At 38.1% G+C, this 18,938-nt stretch overlaps 1 protein-coding gene and 2 pseudogenes across 1 annotated transcript in view; 2 read left to right on the plus strand and 1 right to left on the minus strand.

The window, feature by feature from the left end:
• The window catches only part of GLG1 (golgi glycoprotein 1), a 149,003-nt gene that overhangs the window by 75,859 nt on the left and 54,206 nt on the right, over positions 1 to 18,938 (plus strand). Inside the window, exon 2 of the mRNA XM_025993042.2 lies at positions 14,619 to 14,651. Coding sequence (XP_025848827.2) covers positions 14,619 to 14,651 — 33 coding nt within the window. The remainder of the gene's footprint in view (positions 1 to 14,618; positions 14,652 to 18,938) is intronic.
• Positions 2,544 to 6,304, plus strand: LOC112915884 (STING ER exit protein pseudogene; annotated as a pseudogene).
• On the minus strand, positions 18,100 to 18,249 carry LOC112915887 (U4 spliceosomal RNA; annotated as a pseudogene).

Consider the following 18,938-nt stretch of genomic DNA (forward strand, 5'->3'; position numbering starts at 1 on the left):
GGAAGTTGTTTGCTCAGGTGAGAAGACTCTTCACTGTAATAAATTAATGTATTGGGAATTCCCTGAATCAAACAATGAAGTTATTCATTGATTTACAGTTGGTCTTTCTTGGGCAAAGATTTCCTGAAATAACAACTATGTCATGTTTAGCATAGGTGGACTACAGTCTTACCTTATCTTGACATAGTTGGTCTTAGTTATCAGTCCCCTCTTATGGTCCTTCTTCAGCCCAGACTGGAGAGTGAAACATTGTCACCTAGAAATATGATCAATCCAGATGTAGACCACTATGTTAAAGAATCATGGTTGCATATCCAGTTTCTGGTAGTAGTTATTTCATCTGTGCATATATCAGCTTTTCTTTTCTTATTATGAGATGTTCATTTGTTTGTTGGAGCATCTGATCCATCATTTAAGACTCTGGAGATTATGTACACTGAACCTCCAACAGGAGAGAGATGATGATCAGAGTTTGTGGTTCATTTCTAAGCCAGGAGCCTAGTGGACAAATTAAAACAAGAGAACAGATCTCATTAACAGTACACAGAGCCTATAGATCTATGTATGGGGCTGTCAGCCTGATTACTTAATTTTATGATTTCTTTGTCTAGTTCCTGTTTTGATCTGTGAACCATAGCATGTAAGATTTCCCCAACTTTCTGTGTACTTATAAAGTGTGTTTGAAGAGGATTGAGGATAGTAGCAAACAGTCCAGAATTTCTATTGAGTAGTTAAGGCTTCAGATCTCAAATTGAGGCCTACTTCTTTCTTTTATTGGTGTTTTATGATGAATATTCATAACACAAAATTTACCATTTTAAAGTGTACATTTCAGCACTGAGGCTTACATTTTCTCTTTCTTGAGAGAAGTTACCAGTCTTTTTTTTTTTTTTTTTTTTTTTTGGAGGAAGAAGGGGACCAGAGGACTAGAATGAACCCTGATTCAGCATCAGTTTACCAAGCTAACAAGTACCTGTCCAGTTTGCTGTTAGTAACCAACAGGCTTTTGTATCACACATCAGTACCAGTCATTAAGGATTACCCAATGATCAGTTCCTTTTTTTTTTTTTAAAGATTTTATTTATTCATGAGAGACACACAGAGAGAGGCAGAGACATAGGCAGAGGGAGAAGCAGGCTCCCTGCAGAGAGCCTGATGCGAGACTCTATCCCAGGACCTGGGATCACGCCCTGAGCCAAAGGCAGACACTTAACTGCTAAGCCACTCGGGCATCCCGTCCAATGGCCAGTTAACCAGAATATTCCTGTAGGCTTGCTAACTTTTAATACATAGTTTTGTTGTCATTCAAAAGAAGTTAGATGCCAGGTAGGAGAATATAAAGTGGAGAAATTATCAAGTAGATAAATGGTTAGAGCTGATAGGGAACCAGAAGATTTACTTAACATTAAGTAAAAGGCCTATGACCATGAGACAGGTATTAAATACATACCATCTTTTTTATGTGACAGTTTGACTACAGACTATCTCCTGAAAATGGTCATTAAGTATTGTTTCACTGGAGGCAGAAACCTTTTCTAGATGTGACATGACGGAAGATTTTAGATTTGGGGTTTAGAACGGAGTTATAAGAGGCTAAAAGAGTTTGGGTTCTTGTGTTGGGGTGCTGGTTTTGTTTTTGATATTTGAAGGATTATATTTGTTTTACAGCTGTGTTTTCAAATCTCAAAACAATGCTCAGGTATGCTAGGTTTTCCCAGTTCAGTTTTCACACAGATTTCATTTTTTCCTGGACTTGATAGCATTTATATGGAGCCTTAAGATTTTCATTCAGCTAGCAGATGATTCGGTGACATTGAGCAGATGACTTCCCCATTTTGGACTTAAGTGAGGGGGGTGGCAAATGGTACAGGGGTAGTTGGGGAAGTAGTTTTGGACTACCTCAGTGGTGTTCAGTCTGCAGTGCCTCAGACTGTCGTGAGGAGTATGGAAGAAGTTCCCCAAATTTGAAAATCTCTCGGATGTTTTGCTAAATTATGCTTTTAATTCTTTGACCTTCTGATGATTTTGTGAGCTTTAGGACATAATATCCTTTAAAGCTTTTGGTCAGGACTATGTACAGGAGTTTCTACAGGTTCTGATAGCTGTATTTGTCATTATCTTTAACTGTATTCAGATTTTCTTTTTATATTAGCCTGCTATTTTATGTTTACCTTTCTCCATTTCTGCTGTTGTTCAGTAGGGATTACTTTTGCCCATTCAGTTTTTTGACAGGACTCTCTTTCAAGAAGAGACTATTTGTGTAAAACTATTTGCTGCTTCTCTGGCACTTTTCAAGTCCATTGATGCTGAGGTATGAGGTACTGTTGTACTTCTGTTGTAACTTATCATTTCCATATTCATATGGTCTTTATCTCTCTCATCTAACTTCATGTTTGTCCTTCTACTGGCTCCTGCTTCAGAACTTACACATCCTTCAGAATTACCCAGTTATTCTCTTAACTCAGATGGAAGGCCAGTCCCCGAATCACAGCTCGTCTCTTGAGAAGCACTAGTCACTTGCATTGGGTTATACAGTTCTGCGCATGCTGGCTGCTCAGCGCTATTTGCTTCTCTTTAGGCCAATTAAAGTAAACAGTGCACTAGCCACTGGTTGGTATGGAAGAAATGGGATATTTTTAGATATTTGGGTATGGTGCATAAGAAATTATATCTCATTTTGGGGCCCTTTTATGCATCTTGTAATTAAATGCATTTTTTTGTTTTATCTTTTCAAAAGTATAGAAGTAACTTAAGTCAGAATAGAGGTACTGAGCTACATTGACAGAATCATTCCAGATTTACTGGGTATAAACATTAATAGTATTAAGTCAAATGCCTGTAAATTTTCTATTTTAATTTCCCACTTTGCATTTGGCTGTAGTAGCTATTGCTTTGACAAATTTGGACCTGCATTTAGCTGTTCCAAATCAACTGAGATGACAAATAAAGAATATAAAGGATGCCATATAAAAGTTGATATTCTGTTCCTTACTCATACCGTGTCTTTCGAAGAGTTTTGATTTCACCTCTCACTCTAATACTCCCAAAGAGTTGACCATTTGGGGAAAACTAAACCATAAAATGGTTAATGTGCTTTTCTTAGAATAGAACTACCACTCTGGAGCTCTTAAGAGGGCCAGATTGCTAATTGCCATGTCTCAGAGAGTATAGATTTCTCATACCTCCCTCCTCTGTCCCCGCTGTCCCTTTGAAATAGACTGCAGAAGAGAAAGAAAATAGAGAAATACAGACTGTATCGTCAGATGCCTGTAGTGCCTCAATCATGAAGATGTATTCCAAGTATTTTCAAAAGTGTCGCTTTATAAGTTTAAGCTGGGATTATCTTTTATTTTTTTTTCCATTTTGCACAAAATTCAAAAAGTATAGTGAAAATACATTTTTAATGTATTCTTTCAGAGATAATATGTACATACAGTTAAATACGTGTGTCATGTATTTTTGAGTTCATATTCTTTGCATGAATTATGGCCTACTAGAAAGCAATAATGTTTCTTTTGAGGCTTAAATGATTGGATTATTTACAGAGAATGAAAGGCTAGTACTCTCATATTTGCAAAGGCTTCATCTACTTATAGTAGCTCCTTGAGGTAGGTAAAGCAGGATTTATCTCTGTTATAGACATGAAATTTAAAGCCTAAAGAATAATGTGACTTGATCAAGGGTGTTACACAATGAATATGCAATGGAAGTAGAATCACAACTCATGTCTTTTGGCTCCTAGTCCAGAGTTCTTGCCTCTGAAACATGATGATATAAGAAGATCTATTATACTGTGTCTGCTTTTATGAGGTATAAAAAACACTATGAGTAGCTATTTTAGAAGAATTTTGATACCATGTTTTTGTAGTAGCAGTATAGTAGTAGTATTTACAGCTTCATGGTTCAGAGCAAGTATGGCTTTGTGATGAATTCTCTACAAAATAGTTTATTAATGCAAGCTAGACTTTAGACTGAATGATAATGCTCTAGGTGTCACTCTGATAACATAGGCTCCAAACTGACTTTATCCAGGCAACTGGGCAGTGAAAAATAAGGCCTTTTATCCCTTTACAGCTGTGTGCCTGCCATGGCTGGGAGCCAAGCTGATGGACTGACCTGTTGAATATTCTTCCCTTTGAGGCGAAAAGGGAATCTGGCCAAGTATTTGGTAGAATGCTTGACTGTTTCCTTCACCCATCAGTGAGGTCAAAATTGTTCCCACCATCACCAAACTGCATTCTAGATTTCTAACTCATCTCCTAGGGAGAAAAAAATGATGGGAGTAACTTTTCCTTCCCTGATGATTCTACGCTCTCAGAGAGAAGACTTAGTCCCAGAGAATCTCATTCATTCACAATGGGGAAATGAGACAGAATCTTTGTAAGGCCGTAATTGGATTTTAAAATGCTTGTCATTATAAAACAATCCCTTCATTTCTTGAATATTGGGCAGTCCTCAGTAGGAGGTTGATGAAAAGGTTGGGCTTTTATGTGAAAAGAAATAAACTTCAAACATTCCTTTGAGGATAGCCTATCTCCTATAGTTTATAGGTATCTCTATTTCTAATTCATATAGTGAAATAAGGGGAAAATAGGGAAAGAGTTCACATTATTTCTTATGGTAGAGAAATTACATGTTTTTGTAATTTACATTTTTAAAATAAACTTTAAGATTTGTAAAACAATAATGCTATGTGTATCATTTTGCCATAATGTGATTATGAAGTTTTTGTTCAATAAGTAGATCACTGTATCCTTATTTGGTATTTTCCATTTCCTGTTCTGGGCAGAGAAGATGATAGATTATATTAATTTTATATGTTTCCATTTAATCAGTTTAACTAGTTCTAAAGTTTTCTTTAAAAAATATATGTAATTTGACATCTCAGAGTAAATTTTGGGGCATGGATTCCATCCATCTTCATGGATATGGATTATTCGGTTATTGAGTCAAGAGTTGCTCAATTTGTTGTTGTTTGTTTTTTGTCAGCCATTAAGTTCAGTTATTAGCCGGATTGCTATGTGTTTTCGTACTTTGAGGATCAGGGTATAACTTCACTGAAAATGAATGAATTAGTACTTGACAGAGCTGAAAGTCTTGCCAATATTTATGTGTATGAGTCAAGTATGCTATCTGAACCAAAAGCAGAACTATTTGCTAATTCCCACTATAGTGTGTATGTGTTATGTCCTTTAACTTTATTAGAACTAAAGGGTATTGAAGGTATTTTTCATTTTAAAGGTACAGATCAGTCTTGACCTCAACATAGCCCCCTTACTGCCCTGCACTTAAGTGAGACTATCCAAGAACCAGGGCTCTAATTTGTCTGTGTGTGGGGGGGGTGTCTTTTTTTTAAGATTTTATTGTTTTTTAAGAGAGAGAGTGTTAGTGGGGTGGAGGGACAGAGGGAGAGATAGAATCTCAAACACATTACCCACCAAGTATGGATCCTGACAAAGGGGTAGGGGTGGTTTCATCTCATGATTGTGAGATCATGACCTGAGCTATCAAGAATCTGACACTTAACCAACTGAGCCACTCAGGTGCCCCTGTCTGTGGGGGTCTTCTCTTTTACCCCTTTTAAAACTGAAAATGTTCTTTAAAAAGAAACTAGTATACATTATTCTTTATTTGGGCTTGCTCCTCTGTGCCTAAAGAAATGTCCCAGGGAGTAGTCTTCATAGATGCTTGGGACCAGGATAATGGCAAGGAGTTTTTCTGTCTACCACTGGCTGTGCAGCCAGGTGATCCTGGTGCTGGCCTGTCAGAGAAATTGTCCATGAGGCCCTGAGATTGGTTCTGTGTGATTGATACTGACAAACATGCCCACAAATTTTGTAACAGGGAAGATGAGGAAACTGTATCTTCAGAGGCCCTGAAGGTATTGAGCAATAAAAAATACAGGAAGAAATATGCAAAGTGTGGACTGCCACTCTTCTGCCAGTCCCAGGAAGCATGCTCCTGTGACTTTTACTGTGAATGGAGCAGTAGTCAAGTTTGAGGTTTTTAGAAAACTGATATTTATGCTCAGAAACAAGAGTCTCCTAAGAAGTGATAATGACCAAATAGACTAAAGACATGGGCAAGTTCAGCTCTGATACTGTGTCAACTGTGGATATGGAGGAAGAGGAGATTGAGGCTAGGGAGGTTGCTGACTCCTGCACACAATGCTAAAACGACTGAAAAACAACTGGAGCACAAAGTCCTGAGTAAAAGACAGCTGCAAGAGCTGGCTCTACTGGAAGCCAAGAAAGCAAAAAATCAAGGGAACTTTGACAACCAAATGATCAGCACCTTTCTTTGAACCCATACTGGAGGCAAACAGTGAATCAGGAGGAGAAAGAACTTTTTCAGACTACAGGATCTGGCTCAGCAGAAGACTTCACATTGCTTCCCATTGATTCTCCTGTATTCAGCAGGATCTTTGCATCCAGATGATCTGCTTTCTAGGGATGGATTTTTCTAAATCTTTCTGTATATGGATCTTCTGTACTATTTTTTGTCTATTTGGTGTAAACTTCTTCAGCTGTGTAGAAACCCTATGAATAGATCAGTGCCTGAGTATCTCCAGTTTCTAAGGTAGCTGTTCTTATTCCTTCTTCAAAACAAAAATGTTTGAAGATTTGAAAAAAAAAAAATAGTGGTGACAATACAGTATTTACCAGCTATTACTCCACCCACCTCCTGGGGAAGCACGTAGGTAAATAACAGTAAACTAAATTACTACTCTCTGCACTGTGTTTAGCATAACATTAATTTGGATTATGGGAAACCAGTATTGGATCAGTATTGAGATTTTATTAAAATTTGTATTTTTCTCACCATATATTAGAAGGCATTAAATATATAAGCCTGAGAATGGCCACCATAGGGTTCTTCACCTTCTCACTCAGGTCTCTGCCCTCTGCACAGAATGTGTTTTTCCAGTTCCTCCCACACCCTAGTGTTCTGGCTTGCACAGTCCCATATCATTTGGCTCAGCATACACACAGCATCACATCACCAGATCACAATCTCCTTCTAAAGCTCAACTCAAATGTGCCCTCCTCCATTAGACCCCCCTCTGACTTCCTTTCTATCATCCTACTCACTGGCGATGGGAAGGGACTTTTTTCATTCTTTAAAATATCAGGCCCTCCCCGTCACCCCAAACGCCACTCTTTTTGTGGTGGTTACATATAGACTCATGTTTTGCCTACCACACTAATTTACTTGGGAGCCAACATCTATAATCTGTGTCTCATACCCTTTTTAAAAAATCTCCCACTAGACCTTTATTGTAAATCCTTTTTGAAAAGATGGTTGAATGTTAAAGAATCCTACAAAAGCACAACTCTTTAGTAAATCAGAGCATTGTTGGAGGGCACAAAGCCTGTGTTGATCACTGTCCTTTTGGATGAACAGTACTTAGTAGCAATCCCTGGATACAAATGAGAAAAATTAATTCTTACTGAGCCAGAATAATGCACTAACAGGTTACGAATCTGACAGAGAGTTAAGATTTGGTGCACTTACTTGGGGAAAGTTTGCCGAGACTAAAAGACTGACTGTGTTTGTTACCAACTATATTATGTTCCATTTGCTTTTTTTGGTTCACCAGGAGTCACGTGAACAAATGAATTGCTCATATGATCGGCACTTTACTAGGTTCTTAATGAGTAAACTCCCAGAAGAATCTCCTACTACTACTACTACTACTACTGCAGGAGAGTGTTTCTAATTACAGGCAGACATTCTCTTGTTGCCCAGCCTTCAGATTGTTGCAAGGCCATAAAAACACTGGTATTGTTGACATTTTTTGTTTGTTTTTTCCCAGATGATTAATAAACAGAATCTGTTGTCGTTTAATTTAGTGCCAGGTGTGATCTTGTGGGTAGTTCGATCTGACTGTAGAATGTTCCAAATTTTAGACACAATCCATCTCCCAGGCATTTCTGTTCCAGAAACTGAGGTAACTTCCAAGTTAGTTTTGTGAATCCTTTCATTTCTCCTGCCAGACTCATTAACTCAGCCTGTTCACCTTGAGAAAATCATAGTTCAGACTTGTACTTTCTGTAAAAACCATCCTCTTAAAGGAATGTGATAGTTGACTTAATTGAAAACCTTGAGACTCAAGTTTTTCAGTAGTTTATTCTGAAACCTGTCTGCTGTGCTTTGACCAGGAGAGAATGATTAAGATAAAGCACTAGGAAACCCATAATCATAATATGCAAATTACCTACATTAAATGACATGGAAATCAGTAAATACCTCTACTTCTGTATTCCACATCTCAAATCTTATAGACTCCTAAAGCTGCAGAGAATCTCAACCATCATAGACCACTGTTTCTTAATTTTTAGGTGTCTTATGGGTCTTTCTGAGATCATGATAGCAGCTGTGAATTCCCAGAAAAATATACACAAAAGTTTGTATTCAGTTTCAAGACAGTTTCATTCTTAAAGTCATTTCATGATCCCAGGTGAAGAAATCCCTTTTCTGTCCTCCTCAGGGGTCTTGAGGAGTTAAGTGATACATCCAAAGTCATACAGCTTTTGTACCTGAATATTTCTGTGAGTCTGTTGTCCTTTTTCTACCATTGTATCCCTTTAGTTAAAAACCCGTTTTGGGGATGCCTAGATGGCTCAGTTGGTTAAGCATCTGCTGTCTGCTTTCGGTTCAGGTCATGATTGAGCACCACATCCTGCTCAGTGGGGAGCCTATTTCTCCCTCTCCTCCCACTTGTGCTCTCTCAGTCACCATCTCCATCTCTGTCTCTGTCACTCTCTCTCTCAAAATCTTTTTTTTTTTTTTAAAGCATTTTGAATTATAGAACTTAGAGGAAGGACTTGTGGTTTTAAGCTTTGAAATCAACTATTCGTCTTTTGCTTACCCCACGAGGAGATTAAAGTACAGTAATACCCAAAACATTTAAATCATTGATTCAAAAAGGCCAAGTGAACTACGCTTTTGTTATAACTTCCTGTGGTTATTGTAGGGCCGATGTGGATTTTGTAGTTGATCTAATTACTCCAGCAGTTTCTTAGCAGGGCTGCCTGCATCTAAATGTATCATGTAGCTGTCAGATCATTCTAGAGCACCTGTTCTGTTTATTCATCCTGTCTTTCCTTTTCTTGCACTTCCTGAAGACACACCCCCACCTCCCACTCCCCACCCCCTGCTATCGTTTTTGCTTAGTCTGACCTGTGGAATCTTTTTTGGGGAGGTATGAAGCTGAAATCATCACAGTGAACATTAGTTACCATTCATTATCATTATTTAAACTCCAGTTTTGTTGTGTTCTACAAGTACACTTTGATCACATTACTGAGTTTCTCTGTATTTCAAGATCTTCATCTATAAAATTGGACATAATACCATTTATCTTGCAATCTGTCCTGTAAGAAATGAAGGTAGCACTTAGCTTAGTTAAGTGCCACCTTTTCCCTTTTCCTGCTGCCCATGACATTCCTTTTTGGAGTTGCCAGGCAGATGTGTCCAAGTGCACAGTGCTTATCTTCTTTACGGTGTTACTGCCACATTGCTTGTTCAGCACTATCGAGCTCCTTCTCAAGTTTAGTCCTTGCTGTGTTGGGTTGGGTCGTGTCACATTCTTTTTTTTTTTTTCTCTTTCCTCTATTCATAATAGTTTCTTTATTGATACTAATATATGCAACTTCAGCAATCTTTTCTACAAAGTTTGGTCATTAAGTTAACAGAAAGCCTAAAATAAAATAATAATAATAAATTAACAGAAAGCTGGGCAGCCTGGGTGGCTCAGGGGTTTAGCACTACCTTCACCCCAGGGCCTGATCCTAGAGACTCGGGATCGAGTCCCACGTCGGGCTCCCTGCATGGAGCCTGCTTCTCCCTCTGCCTATGTCTCTGCCTTTCTCTCTCTCTCTCTCTCTCTCTCTGTCTCTCATGAATAAATAAAATCTTAAAAAAAATAAATTAATTAACAGAAAGCTATTTATGAGGCTTTTCAAAAATTTTTCTCCTCCCAGTTCCATTGCCAAGAGGACAATTACTTATTTCCTTTTTTTTTTTTCAAAATTTTTAAAAATTTATTTATGATAGTCACACAGAGAGAGAGAGAGGCAGAGACATAGGCAGAGGGAGAAGCAGGCTCCATGCACCAGGAGCCTGACCTGGGATTCGATCCCGGGTCTCCAGGATCGCACCCTGGGCCAAAGGCAGGCGCTAAACCGCTGAGTCACCCAGGGATCCCACAATTACTTATTTCCATGAGGAAACACTTGATGTAAGAGAACCTTCTTTTTGAAATTCAGAATTCTATCTCCAAAGTGATGGAGAGTGGCTAATAATATAGCAAAGCTCAACTTCTAATTTGAGGTTCCACAGTCGAGGAGCCAGCTCTTTGTCTCTAACTTGAAGGGATGAGAGTGAGGAGAGGTCTCCTAAATTGGTTGCAAGGAAGGTTTCAGCTCTTAATCCTCTGTCTTGATCGTGTTCTTTTTTATCATTTGAAAAATTACTATATATACCCCTAGTATTATAGTTATTTATAAAATATTCTATATATTATAAAAACATGAAAATATAAATTAAAAAAGCTTTTTTAAAAAAGAGATTCTTTTATTTTCTTCTTGAGCCCTAGGGATCATCTAACCTGCATCTTCTTTGGAAATCATTCTTTTGTCTAATCTTTCAGACCTGTCTCAAGTCCCTATTCTTAATTTCTTGACTTCATCATTTTATCTCTACAACTGGATTGTAAACTACCTGAGTTAGAGACAGTATCTTATCTTTCTACTGTATCCCACAACAATGCTTTGCACAGTTTTGGGTACATCATGATTATCCGGTATTTACATGTTGATTCATCTCTTGGGATCATTTCAGAGTATTTTTCATTGATTGTTAACAAAAGCCAAAAAAAGGGTTCAGTGGTTTAGCGCTGCCTTCAGCCCATGGCCTGATCCTGGAGACCCGGGAGTGAGGCCCACATTAGGCTCCCTGCATGGAGCCTGCTTCTCCCTCTTCCTGTCTGTCTGTCTGTCTGTCTGTCTCTCTCTCTCTCTCTCTCATAAATAAATAAATAAAATCTTTTAAAAAAAAGCCAAAAAAAAAAATTCAGCCTTATTCTTAGTAATTTTGGGTTTTATTCCCCATACTATTCATCTTCTAAGATTAAAGATAATCAAGCCTATCTGCGTTTATAGTTTTGCAGAAATAGATATATACTATGTCTGATGAAGTGATTTGATTGAGACATTACAGGAATGGCACAGTGATGAGAATCAAACCTCTGTCAGCACCCACATCTGTTTTTGGTTCTTGAGATTTTTGTCTTTTAGTGTCTTATCAAATGGCTGAGTGCTAAACCATAGCGTTTTCTCTTTATACTTCTCTAGAGTTACTTTGTGCTGGCATTATTCATGTTCCTACTGTTTGGGTATGCTACATTTTATATTTTACAGATAGGTCTCTGTTCAGTTCCTCTGAACGTCACTATGCCCTTTGATTCTAAAGACCCTTTTATATTTCTGAAATTATTTGCAATTACATGTAGAAATTCTTCATAGCTGTTCAGTTCTATGAGACTCAATGGCTTAACATTATACTTTGTTCTTACGGCATTCCTACGTTGGCATCTCTTTCTGGAAAGAGACATTAAAAAGAAAAAAAATAAGACCAGTTTGTCAGTTACAAATTAGGCTGACAAAAGAGACAAAAACTAAACACTGGTCTCTAAATATGCAGTTCATTTGTGTCTCCATGCCTCACATCATTCCTTCATAAAAGGCTGCAATACTCTACTTACTAACATAATCCACTAAATTAGATTGTAGCTGTTATCAATTGCAGTTTAAAGGTTTTAGAATTTTTATTACTTTATTTACTTGATAGGTATATTACTCATTTTTTTTTTCTTCATAACAAACTCCCTCAAAATTCAAGTGTTTATAATGACATATATTTACTTTTCTTACCCATGGCTCTGCAGGGCAGTTGGGATGGCTCTGCTCTGGGCTCCAGGTTAGGTTTAGGTCTGCTCCACATGTCTCTCCTTCTTGTACTAGCAGCTACCTGGATGTGTTCTTCTCTTGGGGAATGGCAGGAGTGTGGGAGTAAAAAGCTAAATGGGCCCAAGCACATTTAAAACCTCTTCTTTTATGTCTATGTAAAATCCCGTTAGCCAAAGCAAGTCAGAAATCTAGCCCCATATCATTGGAGCAGAGTGTATACTTGTTGCACAGCTTGAGGTAGTGCAGAGTTACAGAGCAAAGGTTGTGGGTATCAGATGCTATTAGAGAGAAGTAAAGGGCAGCTTGGGTGGCTTAGCAGTTTAGTGCCTGCCTTTGACCCAGGGCGTGATCCTGGAGATCTGGGATCAGGTCCTATGTTGGGCTCCCTACATGGAGCCTGCTTCTCCCTCTGCCTATGTCTCTCCCTCTCTGTGCCTCTCATGAATAAATAAATAAAATCTTAAAAAAAAAAAAAAAAGTAAAAAATAGGGAGAAATAATCCAGTCTACCACTGTAGGGAAGCAGGCCACTAAAACAGTCATTAATTTACTAATGTAGATCCTGTGAACCATAGACATGACAACACTGTTTTCCATAAGTAACTTACATATTATGTAAATACCTTATTTTGAAAATGCTCCAATGCTCTGAATTTCTTTACAGAATGCTCCTTTTTAAAAAATTATTATTTTTTTAAGTAGGCTCCACACCTAAAGTGGGGCTTGAACTTATGACTCTGAGATCAAAAGTTGCATGCTCTACCAACTGATCCAGCCAGGTGACCCTCAAGAATGCCCCTTTAATCCAAAGTTATTATTTAGTAGAAATGAATACTGGTAGAGATGATAGTGATATTAATTGGCTTTTTTGCTTCCTTTGAGAAAGAACAAGAATTGCTAATTGATTGGAACAAATTTGAGAGATAGATAAAAATGGAATAAGGTAGAAAACTGCCTAAACAAAATAAAGCATTCTTTTTTTTTTTTTTAAGATTTTATTTATTTATTCGCAAGATACAGAGAGAGGCAGAGACATAGGCAGAGGGAGGAGAAGCAGGATCCATGCAGGGAGCCTGATGTGGGACTCGATCCTGGGACTCTGGGATCATGCCCTGGTCCAAAGGCAGACGCTCAACCACTGAGCCATCCAGGCATCCCAAAATAAAGCATTCTTATGAATAAACTGGTAAGAGATGTAAGATAAGTGCTTGGAGTTGAAGTGGAGGGAACAAAGTGAAGCCAACTTAACTCATAGTCTGGAGGCTTATTTCTGAGACTCAGAAAGCCTCCCCAGAAACTCATTAAAATATGTTTTTATTTAGACAAGTAGGGGGACAGTCCACAGGTGATGTGTTGTAATCTCATGATTACCCAACAACCTAGTGAAAGTCAGTTTTAATATTTTATAAGTAAGTACAAAAATGAGTTTGTATATTAGTGTCAATGCCCACTAAATTCTGCAATGGAATTAATAGTTCCCTAGAAAACCTTTTCTTTCTGAAGTGATGCTAATAGTTGTGGCTGCTTAACTTGTTAATATTTACTGTTTTCTTTATTGCCTCATCTTTCTCCTTGAATAGAGACATTTTTATTTTGAAAACGGCACCTTTTATTAACTGCATTGGTAATATTTCATAGATGGTATGCAAAATTCACTTGCTTTGGAATGTTATGGAAACTCAAAGAATATGTGTGTCTTCTTACAACTGTATCTTTTTTTTCTTACAACTGTATCTTTTTAAAGTATGAACAAGGAAACTAAAGGACATGTGTATTGCAAAGTTATGTAATATTAAACACAAACTAGTCTACTTTTTAAATTATGGAATAAAAAGTTCATTTTATCTCTGGTACATGTACCTGACTTTGCAGAGTACATGCAGTCATGGGAATAGATAGATAGATAGATAGATAGATAGATAGATAGATAGATAGATAGATAGATATAGATATTCAATTGCTGTTTTGAAAGAACTTCCTATTTTAAATTACATACTTGCAAGACTGTAGACTCCTAATAAGTTACATTGAGTTCCTCTGTACTCATCACCTAGCAGTGGTGACATCAGATTAGTATGTATGTGTTTGAGAGAGAGCGCATGATGAGCAGGAGGAGCAGAGGGAGAAGGAGAGAGAACCTCAAGCGACTCTGCTCATCGAGGAGCCCAGTGTGGGGCTCAGTCTCAACACTGAGATTAGTTGCTTAACCAACTGTGCTACCCAGGCACAGAGATTAGTCTTTAAATCATTAACAGACCTTTTTTCCCCTCTTGAATAAACCTGGGGTTTTGTTTGTTTTTCTAAATATCTCACTTTCTTTAAAGAAAGGACATCGTATTGTGCTTGATCCTCTTTAGGTTTCAGCATTACCAAGTGTCTTATAAGGATCCTCATGTCACTATTGCTTTGTTCCTTTAGTACTTTCTTTTCCATTTTCCCCATTTTCAGATTGATTGGTAAGGGAGTATGTCTCATCTGCTTTTTTGGCATATTTTCCTCTGGAAATCTAAAAGATACATAAGCTCCATTTTATTTCTTAAACATGTTCAGTTAAATATTCACATTTCTTATTTTGAGTTTATTCTGGTGGTATTTGAAAACTTGAGAGTTTTTTTTTTAACATCATCTCTTTTTTTTTTCCTTTTAGCCTGAAAATGAGATTTCTTCAGACTGCAATCATGTAAGTATGGATTTTCCATAACTCACCATCTGTGCTTTATATATATGGCAGATTCAGGATGTTTTTCCTGTTGTTTTGGGAAACATTATGTCTTCTTAGATTCTCTTAATCTTAACAAGGATGATAAACCTTATTTAAGGACCATGGTAAATCTGCAAATACCCCTCCATTCTAGAAACAAGCAGATTTTGTCAAATATTTATGTACTTAAGCTTAAATTTTACTTCAGTTAGTTACCATATGAAAATAATTGTTTCTCTGCTTATTAAGCTTACAACTTTATTTATTTTTATTTTTTAAAAGATTTTATTTATTTGAGAGAGAGAAAGCAGGTGTGAGAGAGAGCATGTAAGTGGGCAGAGGGAGAGGGCGAAGTAGACTTTCGCTGAACAGTGAACCCAACTTAGACCTCAATCCCAGAACCCTGGGATCATGACCCAAGCAGAAGGCAGACGCTTAACTGTCTGAGCCACCCCGGCGCCTTATGTTAAAAGTTTTATTTACGCATATACTCTAGAGATAACTAGAATTAATTCATTAAAAATCATAAATATCAGGGGGCCTAGATGGCTCAGTTGGTTAAGCATTTGCTTTCAGCTCAGGTCATGATCCTGAGGTCCTGGGATCAAGCCCCGAGTCTGGCTCCCTGTTCAGTGGGAGTCTGCTTCTCCCTCTCTCTCTGTAGCTTCCTCTGCTTGTGCACTTGGAGGCACTCTTTCTCTCTCAAATAAATAAATAAAACCTTTAAAAGATCATATATATTTATCTGTATTCTGTAAAGTATAATGTTAAAAGGAAGCTGATGATGGGGATCCCTGGGTGGCTCAGCGGTTTAGCGCCTGCCTTCGGCCCAGGGCGTGATCCCGGGATCAAGTCCCATGTCTGGCTCCCTGCAGGGCCTGCTTCTCCCTCTGCCTGTGTCTCTGTCTCTCTCTCTCTCTCATGAATAAATTTAAAAAAAAATTTTTTTTAATTAAAAAAAAAACTGATGTGAAATCAAATCTGTGCAAAAAGTACTGGGTGCTTTGGTAGAAATCTATATAGAGTACAGAGGGGACACAAAAGTTAATTTTTGCCAAGGTGGGATTGATGTCAGGCAAGATTTAATAGCGGAAATGGTACTTGAGGTGGGTTTTAAAAGAGGAATTGTTGGGATCCCTGAGTGGCGCAGCAGTTTGGCGCCTGCCTTTGGCCCAGGGCGCGATCCTGGAGACCCGGGATCGAATCCCACGTCAGGCTCCCGGTGCATGGAGCCTGCTTCTCCCTCTGCCTGTGTCTCTGCCTCTCTCTCTCCTTCTCTGTGTGTGTGTGACTATCATAAATAAATAAAATTTTAAAAATAAATAAATAAATAAATAAATAAATAAATAAATAAATAAAAGAGGAATTGTTGTATCTGACAATACTGAAAGAGGTCACTATCAACAATTTAGAAGGTAGTTTAAAGGGGAGACTGCCAGAGCAGAGAAGAAGGTTAACTGTGTAGATTGACTACTTATTCTAATGAAGGTATAGATAGGTCAGAGACTTTTTTTTTTTTAAGATTTTATTTATTTATTCATGAGAGAAACACACAGAGAGGCAGAGACACAGGCAGAGGGAGAAGCAGGCTTCATGTGGGGAACCTGATGTGGGACTCGATTCCATGACCACAGAATCACGACCTGAGCCAAAGGCAGATGCTCAACCGCTGAGCCACCCAGGCATCCTTAGGTTGGAGACTTAAAGTAAAACTAAAACCACAAGAGTACTAGAAGAAAACATGAACATAGATTTTTCTTTTCTTTTTTTTTTTTTTTTTTTTGAGATTTTTCTAAACATGATACAACTTTAAGAAATATTTTTTAAGGGATCCCTTAAATCTTTAAATCCCTTAAATCTTTAAAAGAAAAAAATATTATTTTTATTTTTTTCAATATATTTTTTAAAAAAGATATAAAAATTTGATTGCATTAAACAAATTCAAAAGACTTGAGATTTTTCCTTCAAAAAGTTGTGTAAATTATGAAAAAGTATTCGCAACACCGATTTAAAAAAAGGACTATGTGTTTTTATTTTTTGAGAGAGAGAGCTTTAGTGAGCAGGGGGAGGGGCTGAGTAAGACAGAGAGAGAAAATCTTTTTTTTTATAGATTTTATTTATTTATTCACGAGAGACACAGAGAGAGAGAGAGAGAGAGAGAGAGAGAGAGAGGGGCAGAGACACAGGCAGAGGGAGAAACAGGCTCCATGCAGGAAGCCTGATGTGGGACTTGATCCCGGGTCTCCAGGATCAGGCCCTGGGCTGAAGGCAGCGCTAAACCACTGAGCCGGGATGCCTGGGTAGCTCAGTGGTTGGGTGCCTGCCTTCGGCTCGGGCCGGGATCCAGGATCAAGTCCCACATCGGGCTCCCTGTGTGGAGCCTGCTTCTCCCTCTGCCTTGTCTCTGCCTCTCTCTCAGTCTGTGTCTCTCATGAATAAATAAATAAAACTTAAAAAAAAAAAAAAAACACTGAGCCACCTGGACTGCCAGAGAGAAAATCCCCTCCCACCCCCCACCCTGAGAAAATCTTAAGTAGGTTCCCCACACAGCGTGGAGCTCAAGGCAGTGATCAGTGTCATGACCTTGAGATCATGACCTAAACTGAAACTAAGAGTCATATGCTTAACCAACTAAGCTACCCAGGTGCCCCCAAAGGACTATATTCTTTAATAGAAAGTGCTGTTAGTAAACATAGACAACAGGTATAGACTATTCACAGGTAAAGATAAAGATGTCCAATAATCAATGAAAATTTGATTCTCTCTAATAATTAAAAATGTGAAAATTAAAAGACAAACAGGTGCACTGTTTTCATCTATCTGATTAGCAAACATAAAAAATTTGATAAATACACAATATTAAAAAAATACACAATATTGATGGGAATGTGGGGATTTACACATTCTCTAGCCCACTAATCAGCAAACTGCTACCCATTGGCCAAATCCAGACCACTGCCTGTTTTTATGCATAAAGTTTTATTGGAACATACCCACGCCCCCATTCAGTTACATACTGTCTTTGGTTGCTTTCCATACTATAACAGAAAGGTTGGATGGTTTCTTTCTTTTTTTTTTAATATTTTATTTATTTATTCATGAGAATACACAGGAGAGAGAGAGAGAGGCAGAGACACAGGCAGAGGGAGAAGCGGGCTCCATGCAGGGAGCCCGACATGGGATTCAATCCCGGGTCTCCAGGATCAGGCCCTGGGCTGTAGGCGGCGCTAAACCGCTGAGCCACCAGGGCTGCCCGGGTTGAATAGTTTCAACAAAAACTGTAGATCCCTAGAAGTATAAAAGATTTTGCTTTTTGGCCTTTTGTAGAAAAAGTTGCTAAATTCTGTTCTAGCCTACGAATAAGAATATAAGTATGAAAAACTTATTTGTAAAGCAGTCAACTTAAAATGTTTACATACTTTGGCCTAGCATTTTTACTTTTAAGAATTTATGTGTAGTTATACCTAAAAGAATGGATTCAAATATGTCTACAAGAGGTTATTTGTTGTGCCATTATTAGCAATAATCGTGCCTTGGATAAACCTCATTGGGTACAATACTGCCACTGTGCAAAGCTTGATGTGGTGTTATTATAAAGCAAAAAATTAGAGGGAAAGAAACCTCAGAATCCACCAGTAGAGTAACTCTGGTCTAGGGAAATCCCAGAAAGCAGATAATCTGTGCCCTAGAACTCCTAAAAGGCTGGAGAATAAGAAGGATTTGACACTGCTCAAGATGGGGACCAATAGTAGACAGAAAACAGGAGAATTGATGTCCTTAAAACAGAGAATATTAAGACACAGAGGGAAGACCATGTGAAGATACAAGGAGCTGATGGCTCTCTTTACAAGCCAAGGAGAGAAGTCTCAGAAGAAATCATTGCCAACCCCTTACTCTCAGATTTCTAGACTCCAGAATTGTGAGAAAATAAATCTCTTGTTGTTTAAGACACCCAATCTTTGGTATTTTGTTATGGCAGCCCTAGCAAACTAATACACTTTTGGGTTGGAATAGGATGCATTATATTTTCCCATTAAAATTAATGGAACAAGGGATGCCTGGGTGGCTCAGTGATTGAACATCTGCCTTCAGCTCAGGGCGTGATTTCAGAGCTCTGGGATCAAGTCCCACAAAAGGCTCCCTGCAGGAAGCCTGCATCCCCCCCTGCCTAAATCTCTGCCTCTCTTTCTGAGTCTCTCATGAATAAATAAATACAATCTTTTCCAAAAAATAATGGAACACATTTAAAATATTAAACAGCTTTCC

Source organism: Vulpes vulpes, chromosome 12 (genome assembly GCF_048418805.1).
Source record: "Vulpes vulpes isolate BD-2025 chromosome 12, VulVul3, whole genome shotgun sequence".
Classification (NCBI taxonomy): domain Eukaryota; kingdom Metazoa; phylum Chordata; class Mammalia; order Carnivora; family Canidae; genus Vulpes; species Vulpes vulpes.